General features: G+C 48.0%; 1 protein-coding gene across 1 annotated transcript in view; it reads right to left on the bottom strand.

The window, feature by feature from the left end:
• Positions 1 to 2,484: 2,484 nt before the first annotated feature.
• Positions 2,485 to 25,178, bottom strand: part of LGR6 (leucine rich repeat containing G protein-coupled receptor 6) — a 216,498-nt gene continuing 193,804 nt past the window's right edge. The window contains exons 17-18 of the mRNA XM_090025815.1: positions 17,661 to 17,741; positions 2,485 to 13,480 (exon numbers count right to left, since the gene is read on the bottom strand). Of these exons, the coding sequence (XP_089881941.1) occupies positions 12,243 to 13,480; positions 17,661 to 17,741 (1,319 nt within the window). The 3' untranslated portion in view covers positions 2,485 to 12,242. The remainder of the gene's footprint in view (positions 13,481 to 17,660; positions 17,742 to 25,178) is intronic.

A 25,178-nucleotide genomic window follows, 5' to 3' on the forward strand; every position in this document is an offset into this window, starting at 1 on the left:
GCAATGGGCAGCTTGGATGAGGCCTTCAGGTCCATTTCTTTGGGGTGAGGTTTTGATTCTAAAGCCTAGTCGGTGCTATTGCGTCCTACTGGAAGAACTCCAGTTCTGTTACTGGATTTAAGAGCATCCATACCCAAAGCTACTTGGCAGCAGCAAACACCTTTCTACCAGCAGTTGTACCACCTTTGTCAAATGGAGTAAAGCTTCTACCATAGTCCAACAGGTGACTGAATATATGTGGAGATGCCCCTTCCTCTTCTGCTGGCTCCCGTGATTTTTTCAGTAGCTACCTTCCCAAGGTGTACTTTGTGTCTGTGGGTCAGTGGCTGAAGGAAGGAGACATGCAGAACTTCTAGAAGTTCACAAATGCGGTAGCTTGATAGTAACGGTAGCTGGTGTTTTCTGCAAGGAGTTCTGGGAACAGAGGCAGATAAATATAGAGCAATAGCCTTTCTGGTCATTTCTGAACCTAATCTTGACTGTGTGAAACTCAGCAGGCTCTCTCCTTTCCATTCTTATCAGTGTAGATGACACCTGAGCATATCAAAATCTCAGGCTCTTGTTTTTTTAGAAATGGCAGAGAGTTGCTCTACCTCTCCCTGTCAAAGCATAGGCAGCTTTGGAATGAAAACCTTTGCTTTCACTAAGGGTGCACTGATAGAGATTTGGGGGGCTGATACCAATTGCCTGTTTCTTAAGGAGGCATATCAGCCAGTACCAATCCGATTTCTGATACAGCTGGTAAGTCTGTTGTGGTGGAAGGGGAGGGGGGGTGGCAGATCAACACCCCCTGCAATAAGGGATGGAGTGGTGCTGGGGCAGGCATTGCCCAGCCAGGGTGGGGTGAGGTGGGGTTTGGGATGGAGCCATGGCTGGTCCAGGGTGCGTGGGGAGAGGGGGAGAGTCTTGCTGCTGCGCACATCAGGGGGCGGGGGGAGGGGAAACATATTCCCTTCAGATGGTCCTGTGGCTTGCCCTGCCCCCGCCGGGCAGCACCTGCCCCATTCCCTCCTTCACCGTGGGGGCCTTGATCTGCACCCTCCCCCACACTCCTTCCCTCCCCCTGCCACCACAACAGACTTACCAGCTGGACGCAGCTTTCCAAGCTGCCAGCTGCGCTCCTTGCTGCCTGTGTGCTGTGCTGAGGCTGCGTCTATGCACAGGCATTTATTGTCCAAATTTTCGGCCACATCAGGTTGATTTCCAATGCAGACAATTTTCTTTATATCAGTGCCGATTCGATATCAGACCAATGTATCAGTGCACCGCTAGCTTTTGCTAATGTGTATTAAAATAGGCTAATGCACCTTTTTCTAGTACCTCACACTAAGCCCATTGTATCCAGACAGAGCCCTCATTGGAATTAAGTGTAATGTTGGGCTTCCACGTGGATACTTGATTCACCTTGGTTACAGTTCTCTTGACTGACGCACATGAAGCAACAGCCTCCATTTCACTTCCTGTAACCTGTTCTGGTTTTGCAGAGAGTAAGTCAGCAAACGTCATTGTAGTGCCTGAAGTCTGAGCTGCTGACTCTGGCACACACGTGGAGCAGATCTGGTAGATCATAAAGGGAGGTGGGATTCTTTCCTTCACCTGTCAGACCAGAGCTGCAGTTAAAAACCCAGTTAAAATGCAGCTTTTGACATGTGTCAGGTTGGATTGTGTGGCTGCTGTGTGTGGTACTCCTAGTGACCTCAAAGGAAAGTACTCAGCTTTGGGAGACTGACACAGTTGAGGTTACCACCTCTATAGGGGACCAAAGAATTAAGTGAGATCAATCAGTCTTCTTTTATACACACAGCACTATCCATCTGGCTTTTCTGTAGGGCAGGAATGGCCTGCAGCACAAGTGCCACAATTGGCACAGCAGCCTCTTTGTGTGGCATGTGGCAGGTCAGGGAGGGGGCAGGCAGCACAGTAGCATGGGTCAGGGAGCAGAAAGGAGAGCAGCAGATTGGGCAGGGGAAGAGGTTGGTGTGGCACTTGAGCATATGGGGCTAATTTTTGGCATACCTGCCTAAAAGGTTGGCCCCACTGTTGTAAGGGGGATCATTCGCTGGCCAGCGACAAATATCCTTTGCTCAGTATCACCTTGGTTTCTCAGAAGACATGGGTTTAAATATTGTCTGTGTGTCCACCAAGCCCATTCTATTCAAAAGTAACATTTTCTTTGACATCATTTGGCTGTGGATTAGGTCCTAAAGTGTTTGCATTGAAATAAGAAAAGCCAAGGGATGCAGAAATGTAGCAGCTCACAGTAAACCAGCTGATTTGTCATCAGTGCTGCTTGAGTGAGCTCTTGCTTCCTTATTTTGCAAAATCCTGAGTTCTGAGATGGTGACTTTTATCTTCTCTTTAATGTTCCCTACTGCTTATTTGCCAAGATGCTAATATTACACCAATGTTTATGTGGTATGAAACCAATCAGGGGCAGCTTTTCATCCCTATCAATGGTAAACTACAGGCACAACGTATTTTAAAACCACCATTTATTTTTCTGTAGCATCTTTCATACAGGATGTTTTACAATCAGTATACAAAAAGGGAGGGGCAGCATTCAAAGTAATGGTCTGCAGGAGAGGGAAAGTGGTTATATATAAATATACACATAATAGACATCTGTCTATGCATGCTGAATATTATATATATATATAGGTCATCTCATATACATACAATAACATATACATGGTGTGTGAATGCATTATGCTCTATTCAGTTTTTCTTAGTACAGGCTTGTGAAAGATGGTAGTGTTCATTATTTATATTTGATGTAGTGGGGTACTAATGTTAAGAATAAATTACAGGAAAGACATAAATCCTGTGCCTTTAAAAACAAGCTATACCTGCTTTTACCTCCAGCCTATTGCAGGCTGTACCTGCTAACACTGCCAATCAGGCCAATTAATATTCCAGATCATGGAGGATATATACCACTGTTAATACTATTAATATCCACTCAGGAGAAAACTATTGTCAGGCAGTTGGACCTGTAGGGCCTGGTCATTTTGAGTGATAAGATGGAACAGGAAAAATAGCTTTAGGAAGTGCATATTCAAAATGATGCAAATTGTTTTGATTCTAGGTGAGATAGGAGCACAAGCTAGTAGTCTGACAGGGAAAAGGTGCTTACCATGCCAATTAGCCTTGCATTTCAGAGAACTAGCTTGAGGCTTCCTTGAGGAGCAATGTACATAGCCATGAAATAGATGATATCAATGAAGATGCATGAGAAAGCTTAACCTTGGGCTCAGCACTCCACCTTTTCAAAGGCAACCTCAACAGAGAACCCTGAGCACTGTCTTGCCTGAGAAAGAAGCTGCAGTATTGTTCACCCACTGTGGATAGTGCATCTAAGTGCACAACCTCACACTTTACAGGCTTGCTCTTTTTACTGTTTGAGTAGCTCTCATTATAGGGAACAAATGTGGTCCAATTTCTTTGTTCTGTGAGAGCTGCCCCCACAGATGGGCCAGATGGAAACCAAGATGTGGGAAGTTCCCAGATGAGCACCTAGGGATTTCACTGAAGCGCCCAAGCCCTAACAAGCAGCCCAGCCTGGGCTCACTGCCTAGTGGGCCACACCTGGCTGGGGCTTTGACTGGCAACCCTAACTCAGCTAATCACTCCAGCTGGCTGCTGTCTGGGCCACTTGGGAAAGCAGCTGCCCCATTTAGCTCCAGCTGTGACTGCAGGCTCCAGGCCAGTACACAGTTCCTGCTGAAGGTCTGCTCTGGCAAGCCTCTCTGATCCAGTACTCCTGGTTCCCTGATCCTGCTCACTGTGTTCCTGGCTTCTGGATTTTTCCCTTGGATTTTAGCAATTTGGTCTCTGTCTCCTGAACTTTGACCTGGCTTATGGTTTGGTCCTTGTGACTGGATCTGGTAACTGGGTATGTCTCCTGACCCCTGCTTTGGTTTGTACTTCTCTGGTGTCCTAACCACTAGGCAAGACTGCCCATGACCTGGTCTATTATATTAACTCTCATTGAAAGTCTATGGGTATTAGGTATAATAGTTATCCCTGGCCGTGCAATGCACTAGTTCCAAAGCTGCATCTGTATGCTTGTTATTCCACAACATAAAGATCTCTTAACCTGTTTTAGCTGCTCATAATGAAACAGGGTTGAAACGTGTTGCTTTCTTGTCCAGCTGTGCTAACAATACAAGGCCGATGCACTACATGTAAATGAACACAAGATAATTTGTGCTTTGTCAAATTGTTCAGCTACCATCCATAAGTTCAAAAGGAAGCTAAAGTGATCTGTTGGTTTTCCTCTGAAGCTACAAGAATATTACATCACTGGGTTTTACCCTGGGGAAATAAATGGGTGGATGCAGCATTTCACAGGTTGTTTTTTTTTTTTCTTTAACTGGTTCTGAGCGCTGCCAGGTTTCTTATTGCCCCCACATACAGACTCATCAGCTAACTCTTATCTCCATCTATCCACTTCTTCCTAAGCAAAAAAGGAGGATGCCATAACCCCGTGATAAGCTGAGTGGCTTAGCTTTCTTGGGTATTTCATACAATACTGAGCATGCAAATGACATGCTCAAAATATATGACAAGACGACAGTTTCTCTCCCCAGTATCCTGCAGACTGGAGCTTATGCAAGAATAGCAACAAAAGAATCTATTCCATAAGTCCTCTAAACTGCCGTTCCCTCTATCCACCAACGCGGCCAAACTTGTGCTCCACGGAGACTAGTCATGATGAACACATTGCAACAAGTTCTGCTTCCCACTTGTTCTGGAGGGACGTGATGCAGATGAGTTACAAAAACACCCAGAAGTGCCTACTGATTTCAGTGGGTGCTAGGTCCAAGCACTTTTGAGAATCTTACTCGATGCTTATCTGCATCTTTAGGAACTTAAATCCACTAGTAGTCTCCCCTAAAAGCCTCTAAAGAAAGTTTGGGCTTAAATTTGAGACTGATCCCTGCAACTTGGAAAGACCCTGGCTCCAACACAGCAAAATTCTTGAGTGTGAGCTTCACATAAAGATGTAAGTGGTCCTTTTGATTTCAATGGCATATCTCACACAGTGTTCAGCAAACACCCAGGTGCTACATGGGATCAGGGCCTGAAATGATGAGCAAGTAAGTGCTTGCTCTTGCAGTTCCTCTCACTTGCATAGCTGTTACCCTGTTGCATTCAATCGAGTTACTCCAAAGAGAGTTATACTGCATTAAAAAGCCCCCTTGCCTCCCAGTAGTCTTTTCCTTGTTCCTTTTCTGTGGCTGTCTGGATGACGGGGGAACTGGCAGGACTATGACAACAGACGCCAAGGAAGCGCATTCATATACAGTGGGTTTTATTCAGAATTTTAAGCCTTCCCTTTTCCTGCTTATTTTAATTCCCATTTAACTTAAACATCTGACACATAGCTGGAAGGAAATGTTTTTGGGGGGAAGAGGGACACATGCCTCTTCCTCTTTCACTGCAGGTCTAAGAAAGCAGCTAGTCCAAGATCCCTGGGGAGATCTTTAGCACCAACAAGGAAGAGCCGGTCTGATGCACCCATGGCAAACAAGAAAAAGCCATGAAGCAAACAAGCCTTTCAGACCTTCTTTATCCATATGATGAAGGAATAAAGTGCATAGAACTATGTCTCCTACTGAACATGGCCTGTCAAAGTGCAACCTCTCCCTTCTTTGTTAAATGAAGGCAAGTGGCAATTCTGGAGACCAGATAGATTTCAAATGGTTTCAAAAATCCTGAGCAACAGTCTTTTTGTTTTTTGTGTTTTGTTTGGTTGGGTTTTTTTTTTTGGCGGGGGGGGTGTGGAGGCCAGACTTAGATTTGGTCACAAGAGTCAGTCCTATAATCATAGGAAAGTAGTGTTGGAAAGGGCCTCACAAAGTCATCTAGTCCAGTCCCGTGCTCAAAATTGAACCATCCCAGACTAATCCATCCCACCCAAGTGTCTGTCCAACCTGCTCTGGCAGGGTTTCAGGGATGCAGATTCCACAACTCTAGGTAGCCTGTTCCAGTGCTTGAGCATCCTTGGTCAGAAAGTTCCTCCTGATCTTGAGCCCATTGCTCCTAGTCCTGTCCCTCAGCCCAGAGAAAAGCCCATCTCCAGCCTGTAATTGCCTTTCAGATATTTGAAGACTGTTATCAAATACTCCCTCAGTCTTCTCCATACTAAATAACTACGTCTTTCAGTCTTTACTCATAAATCTTGCTTCCCAGGTGTGTGTGTATGTGTGTGTGTACATATATATAATTTGCTTTCTTCTGGACACTTTCCAGATCTCTTTTTTAGTGGGGGAGAGTGGGGGGGAGAAGCAAAACTAGACACAGTACTCCAGGTGAGACCTTATTGACTAGAGCAGAAAAATCACTTTCCTTGATCCGCCAGTAACACTCCTGTTAATAATACACCCCAGTATGCTGTTGGCCTTTTTTTGCAACAAGGCTACATACATATGATATGTATATGCAGTTTATGGTTTACTGTAACCCCCAGGGCCTTCTATGCTGTACTGCAGGCTAGCCAGTCATTCCCTGATCTGTATATGTGCATGTAGTTATTCCATCCCAAGTGCAGAACTTGGCACTTGTTGAATTTCATCTGGTTGATTGCAAACAAGTTCTCCAGTCTATCTAGGTCATTCTGGATCCTAGCCCTACCCTCCAGAATGTCTGCACCTCCACCTGACTTGTGTCATCTGCAAATTTGCTAAGTATGCACTTAGTCCCATCATCCATCATTAATGATGGGAACATATGCTTTCTTGATGAGGTAAAATGTATTATGCACCCAAACAAAGCACTGAAAAATGCCCATGTCTGTTGGTGATCAGCTCAAGGATCGCACTTCATCTCAGCAGCTCAGAGCTTGCCCTGACAACGTGCAGTCACAGCCTTCAGACTTGCCTATTATTAGTCATTGCTTCTAGGAAGGACAGCTGAGCACCTTGCTTTTTCAGTAGTTCAAAGCATATGAAGACATCACTAAGGGACTCCCATCACTGCATTGGCTCTGTCCAAGGCAAAGTCCAGTGCCAGGTTTCTCTGTTACCACTGAGACCTCCATGAGACTAGCCTGAACTGCCTGAGGGATCAACTCTCCATCTGCCACAGGATGGAAATGACAGATCACTTGCAGATGACAAGTAGTGCGAGACCTAAGAATGAAGCAGACGCAGCTGTATTTGGGCCGGGGACCCATCTCCCACCAAAGATCTGGGACAACAGGCTTCATCACCTCAAGTGCTAGATGCTAACCTCCTCAGTGAGTTTTCCATACACATAAGCACCCTACAATAACCAGGGGCTCCCTCCTACAGGCTGAAAGGGAAAACGACAGGGGACTGTTATTGTTACTTCCATTTTCGATCATGGGGAGGGTGAGCTGGATTAGAAGATAGTCAAGACTGTTGCGGGGTGGAAAGTGTCGGCAGAATCTTAAACTTATCAAACATTCAGGGACAGAAAAGAGTCCGAATGAAATGCTTTTTGTTTCTCGTAGTCTGAGACCAGCAGGCCTTGTGCTAACGAAGTGAGCTGGAAGCTTATGCTCAGCAGGCCTCCTGTTGTATGAACAGCACTCAACCAGATCTTGGGATGTATTTAGGAGGATATGTTTTAAAAAGGCTTTGTGTTACTAGAGAGCAAGAGAGAGCTATTAATCTTTATCTGGGGACAGGCTGCTTGAGACATGTAAACACACGTGGCTATCACTGTTGCCATCCCTGACTGTTCCAAAATCATGAGTCAGGCCCCTGAGATCACAAGATTCACTTAAAAATCATAAGCTTTGAAACTTAATAAATGGATGGTGGGTTTTTTGGTTTGATTTCTGGTTTTGGAGTGGTCACAGTTTTTCCAACACTGAAAGCTGGACACTTACTTTTTTCTAAATGAAATCTGAGATCCTCAAAATTGCTTGATTCCCAGAATGAGACTTAAGAAAAACTTCAGATGTCATAAAGCTTACAACAAAATCATGAGAGTTGCTGTAAGTGCACCAAATCCCTCAGCTCCATGACCCCTATTCCTCTTCCCATTTCTCACTCCTCTGACCAGAGGGATACCTGGGCAGTGCTCAGGACAGTAGCAGTGGCTGGGCTGCTAATGGTGGTGACCAGGCTAGCACTCTCCCCAACCCCCAAACTTGGTGCCATGATCTGGTGCCCCCCTTAGTTATGCTACTACCAGTGACTTTCTACCCTGACCTGGCACTCAGCTCTAAAAACTTCCCTGCCATCTCTATAAACATGGGCTCCCACTTGCTGTCTTTTCTGACTTCCCCTCAGCTCCCAACCCAAACACACAATTTCAGTCTGCTCCCTACCTTTTCACCATGATATCAGCAATAAGCACAACACTGGATTAACTCTTTGCCTGCAGTGGTCCATCCTTATGTCATAATTAAGACCGTGTCCTTTCCGGAAACCCAGAATACAACTGTGCAAAGTAAGCATGACGTGTCAGCCAGGATAAGCGTTGCAAGTTCGTCACGGAATAGTGTGTTGCGTGTGAAAATTTCCTGTTAGGTGGTGGCTTGTGACAATGTGGAGTTTGACTATCAGGGGAACATGTGGACAATCTTAAGAATCGGTTAAGAGGTGTCTCATAATTTGGTATTTCCTTGTTAATTAGGTTTTGAATGATGGGGATCTTATGCTTAAGCCCCTTTTAAAAAAAGTTTATGGTCATTAGAAATGGGTCCAATTTAATTCTCTCTGCCCAAGTAACCCTGGCTATAGTTTGAGCCTAGATTTGAATTCTACAATAATCTGATATTTATAATTGGCTGGACCAAAGTCTTTGGTTTGAACCTCCATGAACCTTGAGGTTGCTTAAAACCTAGACCACAACCCAGATACTGCGGCTTGGGCTAAGTTTGGATGAAAATGTGATTGTCTTTGATTCCTGTCCAGGTTGCTTGGCAACAACTGTAGTTTTGCATGTAAGTTAGGTGGTGTCCATTGCTTTCCCTACAGCCCAAAATATTTTCAGGGTTTCATATCTGCTCCCTACATAGCATGAGAGCCAGCCACACAGCAGACAAGGCACCAGGATTGCAGCAGACTGACATCGTGCCCATTAGGCCTGTGTGAAGTGGCTACTAGTTGCTTCAGATTCGGATTCGTCCGATTCAGGGGACAGTGTTTTGAGTTGGTGATTCGAATCACTGTCCAGAATCGATTTGGCTGAATCTGATTCGGAGATTTGGCTGCTGCTTCCCATGGTCCCCTCCCCAGCCCCTAGTACTTACCAGCCACCAGGGACTGCGTGAATCATTGAAGCTTTCCGAATCGTTGCTGAAGATTCAGAGAGCTTTGAATCAATTTGGACCTTTTAATTGGTCCCTGGATTCGATTTGGATTCGGCCACCGAATCAGGCCAAATCTCCTCTAAATCAAAGCACCACCTGAAGCTTCATACAGCCCTAGTGCCCATGTGGGGAAACATGCCTGTTCTCACACCTTCCCAGTCTCTGTCACGTATCCCCAAATGCATGGTGTCCCTTCTTCACTATTTTACTGTTCATTTCATGTGTATGTTGTCCTTCCCAACACAGATTTTGGGCAGCTTAGTATTACTGGGTGAAAATGCCCCATGGACATGGTCCCTTTATTATCTTTCTCCTGCTTTTACTACAAGCTCTTCCTCTTCACTTATTTTTCAGGTCTGCTATCAAGGATCCTCTTTGACTTGTCTCCTGACCTTCCCCCCCTGCTTCCCCCCCACTGTATCTTCCTCCTGCTTTCTACTTCATACCTTTGTTCTCCAATCCCCTATACTTGTGTAGTAATCACATATCTTTCCTTCTGCTCTAGCCGGGGGTTGTGGGGAGAGGTCACTGGAGCATAGTCATCCAGATACCAGTTTGACCAGCGGGGGTGGGGGGGCAGTTGTACTGAATGGCGCTGGGATGAAGCCATGTCCTCTCACCTCTTTGCAAAGGGGTGCGAGTTGTGCTCTGTGACCCAGCAGAAGCAAGAAGCAGGTGGTACAGGTTTCCCTACTCATGCTCCCCAGCTACCTTCCTTCTCCATCTCCAAAGAACTGAAAAACTCCCTATGCCGTTCACCTTCCCAGCTGATGGCACTGGGTTTTGGACTATCTTGTACAGCTAAATAATAATGGGCCTGATCCTGCAGGAGTTACTTGGGCAGATCCTAACTGAAATCAATGGGAGTTTAGCAAGAGCTAAGTCATAGGAAGAGACCTGATGGGAAAGTTGCTCAGGAGGGAGCAGATTTACATGGCTGGGTCTGGATCTGGGGGGTGGGTTTGAGTTCTGATGTGTGCCATCACTATCGCCTATCCACACCAGAGCTGCGTTCCTGAGGCAGCAGATGGTGCCTGAAGAAACACAGACGTGACTCCTCAACATGTGCCTTAGGAACGGCTTTGCTCCAGGATGAGATTCTCCCCAAAGGGGCATATCATTGGACATCAACACAGCAAATGCCCATTATCCCCTCTCTAGGGCTCCAACTTTAGGGAGAAAAGCTTACATAAACCACAAGTCCCAGTGTATCAAGGACAGGTTTCTTCCCCTGGGCTGCATGCAAAAGGTTCTTCTAGCAGCACTGACTGCAGCTACAGGCTCTATCCTTTACCTTGTATCTCCTTGTTAACTTTGAGGTGGTTATAATTGAGTGAAGCAAGGAAACAAGCCTGTCCAAGGAGCTAGTAAGGTAACTGCCTTTTGATGCACAAGGTCACCATCAGGGGCTCACTTGTTAACTCAGAAAGGATTAAGTACATCTGCTGCAATGTCAACAGAACCAGAGCCTGTGGCCTCTGAATGGGCTGCAGCCACAGGTGCCTTGCAGGCTTTGTGCCGACAGGAAGCACTGGTGGGCCAGCATGCTTAGTTTCAGGGAGGCCCGTCAGCTTCAGTGAGCCGATCTGTAAATGTTTCCAGTAGCCTCCTGACTTTGTCATTCTGCTCTGTTGCTCACCATTCCCACACACCCATTCCTTCCAGATTTGTTGCTTAGCAGGGAGGGAAGGAGAAACGCATCCTCCTATCCTGCCGTGGTGCATGGAGGACAAGAAACCTAGCACTGAAAACTTCTCAGGTGGGAGGTGCTGGGGTGACAAGGGCGCAGGTTGGGAGTAGTCTATTCCCTTAGTATTATTTTCTTTACACTGACCCAATACCTTGTAGCTCTCAGCAAAATCCCCATATCAAACACTAGCCGGCTCCAGAGTATGGAGGCAGCTTGGTCCGGGGTGTTGCCCAGGGAACATGGAGTCCTAAGTTCCAGTACTGGCTCCCAGGTGACTTGCTGTGGTCCTCCGAACAAGGCACACACAGCCATGTCTCTAAAGCTGCATCTCTTGGATTTGTCTACCTCTGTTTTGGGGGCATTCACCGCTGTTCTGACTTCCAGGTATCCCAAACTGTGCTCCCAAAATGGAGGTAATGAAGCACTGCAGCTATTTAAAAAAAACCCAAAAAACTATTTACCTGCATGATCAGTCTTGGAATTCCTGCCTGTACAATGGGGAAGGTACTGACCAGCTCCCTGGGGCACTGCAGTGCCGAGCACATGAATTATACAACATGCAGTGGCCTCAGTTCCATCCCACTACTGCCATGCAGCTACGGTTTCTGTCTACTGCCACTTCCCTCCCACTTGTTGGCTCTTCTGTGCCCTCCCTCTTCCTCTCCCAGGACACTTCTACCAGGGGACTTGGCAATTAGGACAGAGTGCTGGGCTAGCTTCAGCGCTGCCCTGTCAAAGTTGGTATGGGTAGGCACTGTATCGGAGGGCAGCATAGCCCCAGCAGGGCAAGCTCTGTGGCCATGGCACTGCCTCTCATCTCTGGAGAGCTCCTACTCCACCATTCCCTTGGGGACGTGTCTGGGTTCTTTGCCACACATTTATGCTCTCCTCAGATGCTTTCTCTGCCTTGTTATGCTACGGCCATGACTGGGGCACCCCTGGGAGGAGAGTTTCTGTGACACATGCCCTTAGCTAGTGGGTTCCCTGCATGTATTTGCAAGCAAGGGAAAGGGTGATTCCTGTTACACTCATGCAGGAGGCTCAGTCTCAAGGCCCTTGAGCCTCTGGCATGGCAGCTCATGCAGGGCCCTTCTATGTGCAATGTCAGGCTTACCGTGGTGGTGCTAACAACAGTTACGTGATGGTGGAGTGTATTGATACCTTATGTGAAGCAGCCTGTCTCCTGCCCTGCTGGCTGCCCCAAGCTGGGGCTCCTTCTCAGTTCTTTGGGCAGGGGGCTGCTCTGCATGGCCACTTTGTAGTTTATAAGTGAGAAGTATAGGATGGCGTGGGTGGGGAGGGGAAGAAGTCTATCCGGAGACTGCTGCTGGCTGGGTCTCTGCTCTCTGAGGCAATTAACAGCTCATCATCATTCAGGCGGGGGTGGTGGGCTGAGTAGCTTCTCTCTTTTCCTCTGGTACCCATCCTTTGCTGGCAGGGGATGAGAGTCACAGAGGGGAAACTGTATGTCTCCAGAATGGGGTGCACGCTGAGGGTGTCAGGAGCCTCAAACATATGGTCCATGTCAGAGAAGGTCACTAGAGCTTGGGTGGAGTCATACGAGCTCTTCTCCATGTCATCGGAGACGTAGGACTGGGAGCATCTTTCCTTGCCCTGGCCTTTTTGTCTCATCAGGCGCAGGTCATCTCTGAAGTGAGGATTGAAGAGCAGGTAAAGCAGGGGGTTCAGGCAGGCTGGCAAGGGCAGCACCACTAGCAGAACAGATTTGATGACCTCAGGAGTGATGAGGAAGAGGTTGAGCATGGAGGAGAAGGTGAGAAAGGCCACCGGGCAGTAGAGGAGGCAGTTGGTGAAGATCAACCAGGCTACATGCTTGATCATAGCACAGTCCCAGATGGTGTCAAGCTCCCCTTTGAGTAGGTTGCAGTAGAGCCAGATGTAGGTGCCGGTGATGATCAGAAAGCAGAGTGTGTTCATCATTACCAGGGCCACCATGAAGCCTAAAGTCGAAGATTTACCATCTGGGATGGGATATGGGAGGCAGAGAGGAGATGCTCCATATTCACCAACAGAGAAGAGAGGCAGTGCTGCAGCCATAGAAGCCAGCACCAGGCAGCACAGGGCAGCTGCCTTGACACTGCTGAAGGAGGGTGACTTTCCATACACTCGGATGCCAGAGACTGAAATGCTACACTGCACAGCAGCCAGGGTCAGCAGGAGGACGGCAGTCTCTGAGGCAAACACGGACATGAACCCTGTCACCCTGCAGCCCACGCCTGTCTCCCACCTGGCACCGTACTTGGCAAACTGCCCATATGTCAGGGCATCAACGAAGGCGAGCATACTGCAGTAAATGCCTGTCAGCATGTTAGCCCCGGCTATGGAGCCAATGACAAACTTGACTGGTGAGAGGTAACCAGGTGAGGCGAAGATGGCTAAGACAACCAGCCCATTGCACAGCACTGAGACCAGTACAATGGCCCAGACACCCAGGCGGATGACCCAGCTCTCAAACAAGTGATCGCAGGGCTTGAAGGGACCTGAAAAGAAAAAAGACTCAAAGTCAAGGTGCAGTCTAGCTAAGCTTTCCCTAGTGGCTCTGCTACCATGCAGTTGCCTGACCCCAGCTGGTGCCTGGTACAGCCAAATTTACTTCTATTCAGTGGTAGCAAGTGGAAGTGGGACAAACCAAGTGCATATCTGTGGGCCCCTCTTATCCAATGGAAACCCCAGATCCCTACGTTTCTGGTATCACTCCTTATCTCTGTCTCCTGACCTTCTCTCTGAGCTGCCCAAGGTTTGGTGCTGTCCTGGGATTCAGGTCCAGTGCTGCTTGCAAGTAGGATAGGAGTGCAGGGCCCTTGATGCAGTCCTGTCTCACAGCAGGCATGAGGCATCACAGACAAGGTGCAGTGTATTTTATCGCAGGCTCAGTCTTTGCCCCACATACTCTCTTTTACACCCAAGACTGGACTGTCAGGGAATGGGGTGTGCAGAGGGGCAGATCCTCAGGACTTGACAGGCTCTCATGTGGGGGGCCTGCTTCCCTGATGCTCCAAATACTGCCATGGACCCCTATAAGGACTGGTAGGGCGTTCACTGAAGTTCAGGCCAGCAGGGCCCATCGTGGCCCTCCTATCTGGTCTCCTGTAGAGCACAGGCTGAGAAACCTCACCCAGGGATCCAGCTTCCTGCCTAGCCCCTGTCCTGGAGCTGGAGCACAGCTCTTAGAGGCATCGTATCCTCTCTTGATGGGAGCTGCTCCAGGGGCTCAGTGTCCCACGTTGGTAAAACTTGCACCTCATTTCCCATTCAAGTTTCTTTAATTTCATCTTCTAGACATTGGCTCTTGCTCTGCCTTAGCAAGATTAATGGACCCTCTATATAGGATAGGACATAGCACAGAAGCCTGGCAAGGACCCTGACTCATCAAGTCCAATCCTGTGTGAGAGCAGACAATTAAGCTATGTCACACTGTTCATAAACTTATCAAACTCCATCTTGGAGCTAGCTAGGTTTATATATTCTTTATATACAGGGAAGGGGAACATGGTCATAGTATCATGGTCTTGCAAGTACCCACCTGCATGTAAGTGAAACAGGTGTTTGCTATGCTTGCTGCTTCTGGTGTTCCCTGGCTGTGGACACTTACTTAAATAGGAAAATAAGGTAATATGTCATCCCTCAAACACCCCCCTGCCTCCTCTCAGTGACAGGGGCATCTCTTCCCCTGCCCTCTGCAGGTAAAAAATTTGCTGTGGACGCTCAGGTTTCTGTTAGTGGTGGAGTTTGGCCAGGAGACAGCTCTGGGAGTGAAACACTGGGAGAACACATCAGTGACTAAATTTTGACCCATGTCCTTCATGCTAATGGCTCTAAGGGTGGCAAGCATGGCTCTGGCATCTCTCTCTGAGAGCTTCTTCTCAGGCATGGGTAGGTGGAGAAGTGGGTGTGTTAGCTAAAAGGATTTCCCAAGGCCCCTCCTCAACACTGAGTCTGCACTCCTGTACTCAAGAACAACATTAGTCCAAAGGAAAGAGCCCAAGCTCCTCAGACAGGTATTTCTGCTGGGTCCCTCCCCTTCTGTGGGTGGCACTGAACCACTTTGTCTGGAGACTTCAGCATCTACTACAGCCTCCAGTGACAGCTTAGAGGGCAGCCTGGAGATGGTGTCTGCATGCATGTAGGTCGAATGTCACCCAGCTGCTCTCACTGAGGTGCCTTTGTGTTGGGAGGATGTTAGGGTCCATTGTCAGGCCTATGACCAACTACTTTCTACTGCTAAAGGTGCCTGAGCTAATGTAACTCACACAGATGAGCTAATAATAATAATGCCCAGCTTTTATAGCATGCTTTGTCACAGCAGATTGCAAGCCATTTAGGAAAGAAAGTCAGTGTCACTACCCCCACTTCACAGATTGGGTCACTGAGGCACAGAGCAGGGGAGGTGACCTCCCCCAAGTCACTTAACAGCAGAACTAGGAAGAGAACCCAGGTCTCCTGAGTCCAAGTTTATTGTTCTGGCCACTGAGGGCCAGATCCTGTTTACCCTTTCTGTGCCTTACTGGCAGGTACGTAGCTGTAGAACCACAGTTTCTGGTACTTATGGATAGTCTGGGATTCAGCAGTGGCCACGCTAGCCATTTGAGCCTGCCCAGTAAGGCTGTGCTCTAGGCTATCAGCTGCTGAATAGAAACAGAATCAACCAGGTACGTGTGTTAAAGCTGGGTGAATCCCAAAATTTGAGATGAAGGAAAACCTTGGCTAGCAGGTAGGGGGACAGTCAGCACCTACTACCTTCTAGCTAAGTGGTTAAGATACTTTCCAGGAAATGGGAGGCTCAGGTTCTAGCCCAGGGGTGGACAAAGTCTGGCTTGTGGGCCACATCTGTCTGGCAGTGGACTCCATTTCCCAGCAGCCCCTGCCTGCATGGCTGGGCCCAGTCTCCACGGAGACCCCAGCTGCTGCACTGCAATAGTTCATGTCTCCTTCTCTTCTCTTAGGTCTCTTATTTTAAACTATGCAGAAGCCCTGTTCTCCACCCAGGGGGCTGTGAATGATGTTGCATTTGTCTTTGTCTTTCCCCGGAGACATCCAGCACCTCTGTACGTGGGGCTATGGGCAGGAAACCAAACTTTCAACCTATGAGCTCACTGGCTCCCATAGACTCTGCAGCTGAATCAGTGAAGGAAAAGGCAGAAAACAAGCTGCTGTCTTTCCAGTTACCCCAGGGCTACATGAAGATGGGGGTGGGCTGGGGTGTGATTGTTCTCAGTCTTTGGCTTCATTTGCTCAAGATGGCACAGAAAGCCTGTGGCAGGGACAAAACTGGGAGCCAATGGATGTGTCTACATGAGACATTTACTGCGCAGTTTTCCTAATTAACTGCCCAGTAAATGTCTCAGTGTCTACACATGCACCCCTATTAGGGTGCATGAAACTAAAACTCCATAGCATCTGGGGCACACGAGTGCTTCACTATGGGGCAGCCTGCTGGGTAGCCCCTCGCTGAAGCACCCTTGTGTCCCACCCGGCCCCTCCACAGTACATTGAGCCTGGTCAGAGCAGCCCCAGGCTGAAAGGTTGACCTTCCCCAGGCCCCCTGTCAGCCAGGCTGCTGCGACCCAGCCAAATGTGCTGTGCATGTAGACACGCATCTGGCAGCAGTAAGCTCTAGAGCTTATTGCTCTAGAACTTATTGCTGCGTGCTAATAGGGATGTGTAGACATGACCAGTCCGGTGCGTTGTTTAGGAGATTGCCCGGCACCCTGGGAGAGCTGGGCCTGACCCTATTGCCTGACCTGCTGGTGTCAATGCACCTGTCTTTCAGGATCAGCTGGACTGTTCTCAGTGGTGGCAGATGACAGAATAAGGAGCAATGGTCTCAAGTGGTAGCAAGGGAAGTTTAGGTTAGATATTAGGAAGAATTTTCTCACTAGGAGGGTAGTAAAGCACTGGAACAGGTTACCCAGAGAGGTGGTGGAAACTCCATCCTTGGAGGCTTTCAAAACCCAGCTAGACAAATCTTTGGCTGGGATGATCCAATTGGGAATGGTCCTGCTTTGAGCATAGGTTTAGATTAGATGACCTCGTGAGGTCCCTTCCAACCCTAACTACGATCCTAGCTTTCATAGGCATCTCCCACCTTGCCCTGTCATTGGCAATCAATTTAAAATGTCCCCGCACTATGCAGCACAATTTGGCTTGATCTTTAGTATCAGATCAGACTTTGCAGAGCAACCCACACATGCAGGTGTCTTGGTGAACCCTGATTTGTGTGGCATCAGGCTAGGTAGGCTGGCATGCAGTGTCGTATGCTAGTCTGTGATAGGCCAAATCCAGCTGCCCTTTGTACAAGGGTACACAGCCTTCCTGGGCATGGGAATTGATGCAGTCCTCCCCTGGGAAGGATGGAGGGCAGTAGGAGGAGAAGGCTACCATGATCTTCTTTTCCAGGGAGGGCAGCTGGTCCACTTCAACCATGGAGAGAGGAAACCCTTTATCCATTCCTGTCCACATTTGACCAGCACTGAGCCTGGCTTTTGATTTATGTGTATGGAGACTGGCAGGAGCCCAGTGGCTGGGGTCATGGTAGACAGCTAGCTTAGCAGGGCCTGAATATCGTGTGTGTGTGTGTGTGTGTGCGCGCACGCGCGTGTGTGTGTGTGTGTGTGCGCATGTGTGTGTAGATAAGGGTTTTCCCCTGGGCTCACTACTCACCAGGGCTGGGGGTGCACTGAATAGTGGGGTGCAGCTTTGACTCCTCAAGCTCCAGCTGGAAGTCATCTATGTCTAGGTCATCTAGGAAGGAAAAGAAAACAGGAATTGTGGCTCAAAGCAGGGAAGTAGTAAGAGCAGTTATTGCCAAATTAGTGCCAAGATCTTTTCTGCTTCCCATGTCTGCCAGACCAGCCTGGCTATTATACAGGGTTAAGAGAGATGTTACTGTCTTGTTTGCATCTTGTAATTGCTACTGGGCAGAAAAGGGTGTGTTGTGAAGGCTCTGGGAAATGCAGTGTGGCTCACCCTCTTGATTTTAACATGTATCTCATGATATTTGATGTTTAATTGAAGTCCCAGATTGCAGAAACACGTGATTATGTGGAAATTCCCAGCATGGCTTTTCTTTTTAAGCAAAGGATGTCCCTGGCCTTTCTGATTACAGAATGAAGTCTGAAGATGCTTTCCAAGAATACAAGCTCTTTTTGGTGGGAACCATTTTGTTGTTGCATTCTGGTGCATTTACATGAGACGCTTACTGCATAGTTGCTTAATTAGCTCTGCAGTAAAACATCATTGGTCTACACAAGCAGTGCTGTTAGACTGGAGTAAGCTAATTAACTCTGCTGTAGAATAGTACTGCCCAATGCAAGTACTAATCAACGGTGGAGTTATTTACTCTGCCACAATGCCCATGAAGACAGTGACCGGGGATGGCTGGGGCATGCGGGTGCTACAGTGTGGGGCTGCCTGCCAGGTAGCTCCATGCTGTAGCACCCTCATGCCCTGGCCAGCCCCTCCACAGCATGGTGAGCCTGGCAGGAGCAGCTGTGGGCAGCCAGGGCTGTGGTGCCCTGGCTCGATATGCTGCAGTCCTGGGTGCAAGTGTAAAATGCTGTGCCCGGAAGCAATAAATTCTGGTGTGAACTGTGCCAGAGTTTATTGTGTAGCATTAATATTGATGTGTAGACATGCCCTGTTTGTATAATGCCTGGGACCACATATGGGGTTTTGTTCCATGACGGGGACCTATGCAATATTATTTTATTACTGTTATTGAGAAAGAGCTCATTTTCTCCATTTCCCAGGCTAATGTGTGTCTACATTTCCAGTAAAGAGAGAACCTCCCAGTTTACACTTCCTGCCTGGGGCTGAGTTGTGCTCACTGAAGACCAACCTGCAGTAGGCACCACTTGCTAAATACACAGTAACTTAGGACTCTGTTTTAGCAGCATTACGTAGAAGAGAAATGCCACCCTGTGGGATCAGGCAGAGAAAGGCAAGGCCTCTGCTTGGATTTCCGGGGACCAAGGCTCTGCATGGCTGGGTCTTCAACAGAGTGGATGGAAGACTCAGTGGATTTACAAGACCGCAAAGTAAAAAAAAAAAAAAAGAAATATTATTCCACCCCACGGTGGGTGTTTTCTTGCTAGGCTCCAAAGCAGCAGCAATATTTCAGCCCTTACAGAGAGATGAAAATCAGCTGTTCCTGAAACCAAGGCTTCCTGAAACCAAAAAAGCCACAAACCCTGTCAGACAGTACTGAAGGTAGCGCATTATTTGTCATCATTATTTAATATTATGCTATGGACCAGATTCACAAAAATATTTTAGGCACAGATAGATGCAGAGGTTCTAGGGGGTGGAAGAGTTGGGAGGGAGATTGGACACGGATTTGTGCCATCAGTGATGGTGATGATAAATGTAAAGGTCTTCTGAAGGCTTGCTGCCATCTGGCACTGGCTTGGGATTCTGTAGGACATCCTTGCTGGGCAGAGGCTCTGCTCTGGAGTATCCTGTCTGAGTCCACATTTCCTGCCCTTCAAGGCTTGGGAAGATTCTTCAGACAGCACCTAGGACTAGCACCCTCACTACACCTAGCACCCTCACTACACCTAGCACCCTCACTACAGAGGTGTGGCAGGCATCCTTCATCTGCTGCTGGGTGGCAGTGGGGATTGTATTTCCAGGTGACTGTCTGATGTAAGCAGCAGTGGTTGCTGTGAGTATACAACCCGGGACATCCCCAGAGGCCATGCCCTTGGGAACATTGGGCCAGACTTTCACAGCTGGAAAGATGTATCCAGATGCCAAGTGATGCCTGTGTGTACTGACCAAAGTACTTAAGAGGGTTGCATATAGCCTTATAGCAGGGATCAGCAATGGTTTTGGACAGCGCCAAAAACACCCGCAACCTTGACTTGTAAGACGTTGGCATGCCAAGGGCAGATGGCAAGGGACCTGTGAGGGGCCCAATCCTTGTTATGGCAGTGCAGCCTTGGCCCTTCCCCTGTCGCCTGCCCCCAGGCAGGCATGCCAAGCAAAATGCCTTCGTGTACAACACTCTGGCACCTGCACCAGGGGTTGCCTACCATGCCTTGTAGCATATTATAGGCTTACAGCATATTACTAAATAATGATGGCAAATAATGTGCTGCCTTCAGTACTGCCTGACAGGGCTTGTCACATTCCTGGTTCCAGGAACCCTTGGAAAGGAACAGCTGATTTTCATCTGTCTGTAAGGGCTGAATTATTGCTGCTGCTTTGGAGCCTGGCAAAAAAACCACACCCACCATGGGGTGGAATAATATTTCTTTCTTTTACTTTGTGGTCTTGTAAATCCACTGAGTCTTCCATCTACTCCGTAGCAGACCCAGCCATGCAAAGCCTCGGTCCCCAAATATCCAAGCAGAGGCCTTGCCTTTCTCTGCCTCATCCCACAGGGTAGCATTTCTCTTTAGGGAAGGCTGCTAAACCAGGCTCCCTGGTCACTGTATATTTAACAAATGGTCCGTATTTCAGCATGGTCCTCAGCCAGCACGACTCAGCCCCAGGCAGGAAATGTAAACTGGGAGTTCTTCTCTTCTCTGGAAACATGGACACACGTCAGCCCAGAAAGCACTGGAGAAAATGAGCTATTCCTTTTAGAGTGTGAATGTTTTAACAGTGCAGGGCTCTGTTTTAGCAGGGCAGGTTGCCTTGTTTTTGTAATAGCCCATAACTTGTTTATCTAATTCTGCTAAGGCACCTAGAAGCCTTCGGACCTGGGCATTGAGAAGGTAACATTGCTATTAGTGTTTTATTCCAGGGGCTTCATGAATAGCATTGAAGTGTGATCATTAGAACAGACAGTAGGGCAAAACTGAAGCTTGAACCTCTGTATTAACCATAGATCTCACCCTCTCCATGTCTTCTGCCTTAACCAGGACTTGTACAACTCAGAATTTCTGAATACATCTTTTCGTAAAGAGATAGGCACTAAAGGCTGATGGGCAATGAGCTGGACTTTTCCCCTGCTGCCTCATTTAGGCTACTGGCATGTGAACAGCTGGGCTGGAAGAGGCTGCATTGCTCAGTTCTCCAGACATGATCTGCTGTTTGCTTTACTGAAGGCTGTAAGAACAACTTGGGCAACTTGTTTGGAAAAGGTAGGTATTTCTGTAAGTGTCCTTTAGTCCAAGCAGCCCACGTTGCACACAGTTCGCATGCTCTGTTCCCACTGAACTGGGTGTTAAAACTCCTATTCTCTCCCAGGGACCAAACTCAGACCCAAACGTAAGGCTCCTATGTGTGAACAGAAATCTAGTTTGTGTTTTGCTTACGGCTGTCACACAGACAAAGCGTCATCAGAAAGTGGCACTAGCTAGTCTATTCCTGGTGGAGGCAGGATCCAAGAGCTAGGGTTTACTATTCAAACACCTGCCCCCCTCCTCATCTTTATCATAGGCTCTTCTACTGCAGTGAACTGGCCGAATGGGCATGGACACATATTACAGGACAAAATCCTGGGTTAATTGCTGTTGAGCGGGCAGCTTTATTTCAGTAGTGGTGAAGACGGTCAGAGAGCTTTGTTCCTACCAAAGATCTGGACATCTGAACAACTTACTATGGGGATAACAGGGGGCTTTACTGTGCATCAGCTGCTTCACTGTAATCACCCATGTGCACTTTCATACCCTTAATACATGGAAACTGAACTGCTGTAGCTGTGGCCTTCGACAAGAAAGGGAAATTACCCCTCCGTTAGATTCCACTTATGGCTGGATAAGAGCGTACACATGGGCAGTTCCTGCAGAGCAGCTGATGTACGGTCAAGTCCCATCTCCTTGTATCTTGAAGTCAGTTGTTCTATGTGCATATCCTCAGGCACTACATGTACTGTCTTTGCAAATTAATGTAAACAGGGCCTGGAAATTAGTGGGAAGAGAAATAAAACAGTTCTCAATGAATTACATGGCTCATTTATAAACGTTTAAAAGCCATGTTGGCACAAGTAGTTAAAGTGCAGGTGATGCAATTGCAAGGGGTCCATCATGGAAAGTTTCACGGCAGCACGTGGGTCTTGCTTAGCTAAGGACACGCTAATACTATTGCGATCATGCGATTGATCTTTGAAGTGGTTTAGCATTTGAATTGAGGGTGGGTCCATCCCTCTAGGTTCCCAAGAGCCTCTTCTGGTGCACGCTGTAAGAATTGTTCAACCCCACTTTCTGGTTGTCCTGGAAGGCAGGGTGTCAAACATCTGGCCCACAGGGCTTTTGGACTACCCACTTCAGTGGGCCCATGGGGGCTTGTCACCACAGCTGCTGGAGTCCCTGCAGCAGTGGTGTTAATGCCCCAGCTGCTGTTTCAACCTGGCTCCAGAACCCAGGGAGTTAATGCTGATCACCTTCCTACCCTTTATCCGTTGCCAAAATGGGGGATTTTAATTGCCCTTAGTGACTAAAATCGGCAACAAGGGAAAGGGGGGCAAGTGGCAGTGGTGTTCATGTCCTTATTCTGGAGCTGTTCTGAAAACAGTAGATCTGGGAGCTGGAGGGATTAACATCACCTCCTCTTGCAGGTGGTCCAGCTCATGGGAAGCTTCGCAAACTGGATTGGGCCTATGGGGCCAAACAAATTTGAGGCTCCTGGTTTAAGGTGGTCAGAGCCTCTTGGAAGTGCTGGAAACCCTTAGTCCCACTGCCCTGATTGGGAGCTGAAGATGCTCAGCCACTGGCAGGATCAGGCCATGCAAGATCAGCCAGCAGATCAACTGGCAGTTAGTGAATAACTCCCAGAAGGAGCAATTTTGCAGGAAGTATCAGGAAAACTCCCAGCACATACAGCTCTCTTCACATCTCATGGAAACTGCTGTAATTTGCTGGGCAAGTGCCCCAGCTATATGCACCAGGACTGTTATAGTGTAGGACGCTTTAATAGTGGAAAAACAACCAGGCTGAGTAGAAATTCCTGCTGCAATGACATTAACAGATGGTTCCTGTGCATTGCCTGCTTGCTGTTACCACCCAGTCTGCCATGCTTCCTGGATCTATGTCATGCTAGCAAGGATCAGCTTTGCTGGCCTCTAGGCAGACCTTTCCAACTGCAGAGGCTTAGGACCTGATATATGGGGTGTACAGACCCACTGGTAAATAATGCAGCTTCTGTGGGGCCTGTCTTAGCTCAATAACTCCGGTGTTGACTGAAATCTGTCTGTATCTGTGCTGTTGGTTTTATCCTTCTGCCCATCATAGCACGTGAGAGCTTCCCATGTAAAACCGATGTTAAAGGAAAGTGGCCTGACGATGATAATGACAGTAAATAACAAAAAGGCAAAGTCAGAGCAGAATGGCTTGCGTGAATGAAGCTGCCCGTCAGGAGCCTTCACTCAAATATCTAAGCTCTGGAGAGGGGTGACACTTAAAAGCTTGTCTATAGTAGTGGGGGCTAACCTTTTTGGCAGGCTTGCCACAAATTAGTCCCACCTCCTCTTCGAGTGCCAACTCTGCTCCCTTTCCTCTGCCTGATCTGCTCCTCTGCTTTCTGCTGCATGCCCTATGCTTCCTGCCTGATTTTCTGCTCCCTGCCTGATCTGCCACTCTGCTTTCCTCCCTTCCTGTCGCTATGCCGCCTTTCCCTCGATCTGCCACATGCCACACAGAGGTTGTCTGTGCTACTTGTAGGGGCAGGCTGGCCACCCTTGGGGGTGGAAGGGGCTGGCAAAGTCAAGGCTGAGCCCATCCTGTCCACCTGCACCCTTAGGCACACTCCAACCCTGGAAATACATCCATGAAGCTGCTGTGGACTTGTGCCTCTGCACTTGCTCCTGAGCCCTTGGTCTCTGGCAAGCCTGTGAGCAGGGGCTGGGGATGAGCCCCATATGGTGTCACTGCAAACTGAAGTGCAGGGGTCAGATTTAGAGAGTGTCAGTGGGTGTTGGAGGGGTGCATGGGAGCCCTCTCCTTGCTGGGACCTGCTGCTGCTGTGGTAGAAACAAGTGAAAAGACACAGCCCTGTGCTTTGCTTTTCCGCTGGCCAGACTTTAGGAAGCTCCCTGCTCAAAGGGCAATTTCTGAATCACCCTTCTGATGCACCTCACTCTCCCGTGTCCTGTACGGGGAACCTGGGGCTTCACTCTGGGTTCTGGATTCCAGTCTGGGAAATGCACTGTACTGAATGCATTGGGAAGCAAGGGTAGACAGTGTTTTTTCTACATTGCCAAAAAAATAACTGCCCTGTGTTTCAGCTGTTGGGTGCTGCAACTCTAGCACAAAGCACTATAAAGCTGGTGTGGCTGGCCTTGGAAGATGATGGCACAGAGTCAGGGTTCTCCTCTGTTACCAATCTGCTTGTGCAGGGGACTTGGCCTGAGCTTCCTTATATGAGGCTAGGTACCTGATATTGCAGCAGCCCTGTTGGGCTGCTCTAACTTAACAGGTTGGCACCAATTTGCACCAGTGATCCCAGGAGTGGGTAAGTGTGAAGGGGAGCAGTGCCCCCTCTTCTAATGCACAGCGCATGTCTTGGCGATAATGGAGGACTCAGCCGGATGTGCTTCTCCTTTCAAGGCCCTCCAAATCTTTTCCATGTGTGTGGGCTCTGTATTTACATAAACAGATAAACAAACACACAGGCCAAGCTGAGCACTGAAATGTTATTGCTTTGCTCCTCAAATTCATGTATTAGCAGCTAAATGGGAACCAAGAAGTTTCATGTTTTTATTTGTGTTTATCTGAAAATCCCTTTTTCCAGTAAAAAAAAAATAAAAAAAAATCCAGCTCACACTCTTCTAGCAAGTGGTCAGATTTTGCTTAGGGAAGTTCTCTAGGCAAAACATACCAGTCGCTGCTTCCATTGATATATTTGATCAGAATGAAACTGGTGATTGCAGCTTTTCACAGCAGCAAATGCAGAAGTCATGCAGCTGCTCCCTGGTCCCTCTATTGCCAGTTTTCAAGCCAATCAGTCATTTTATTTTCCCTCAATCATGGTCACTGGGCTGCAGGGGTTCAAGAAACCCTTGACCAAATGACCCCTGAGGCAGCAGAGCTATTTTCTAAGTACTCTTTCTTCTCATGTGCATTTAAGAATACCTTGTAGCAGGTGACCTGTGGGGGAAGGCTGTTCTTGGATGTTCCCTGATGAAAAGATCCCGAATTTACACTTTAAATGGTACCCCACTTTCCTCTACAGCACATCAGATTTCAGGAAGATCAGAATTTTAGACTTTTGTCCAGAACTCTGGACTCACAACAC

This window comes from Crocodylus siamensis, chromosome 13, assembly GCF_052110815.1.
Source record: "Crocodylus siamensis isolate JL-2025a chromosome 13, ASM5211081v1, whole genome shotgun sequence".
Taxonomy (NCBI): domain Eukaryota; kingdom Metazoa; phylum Chordata; order Crocodylia; family Crocodylidae; genus Crocodylus; species Crocodylus siamensis.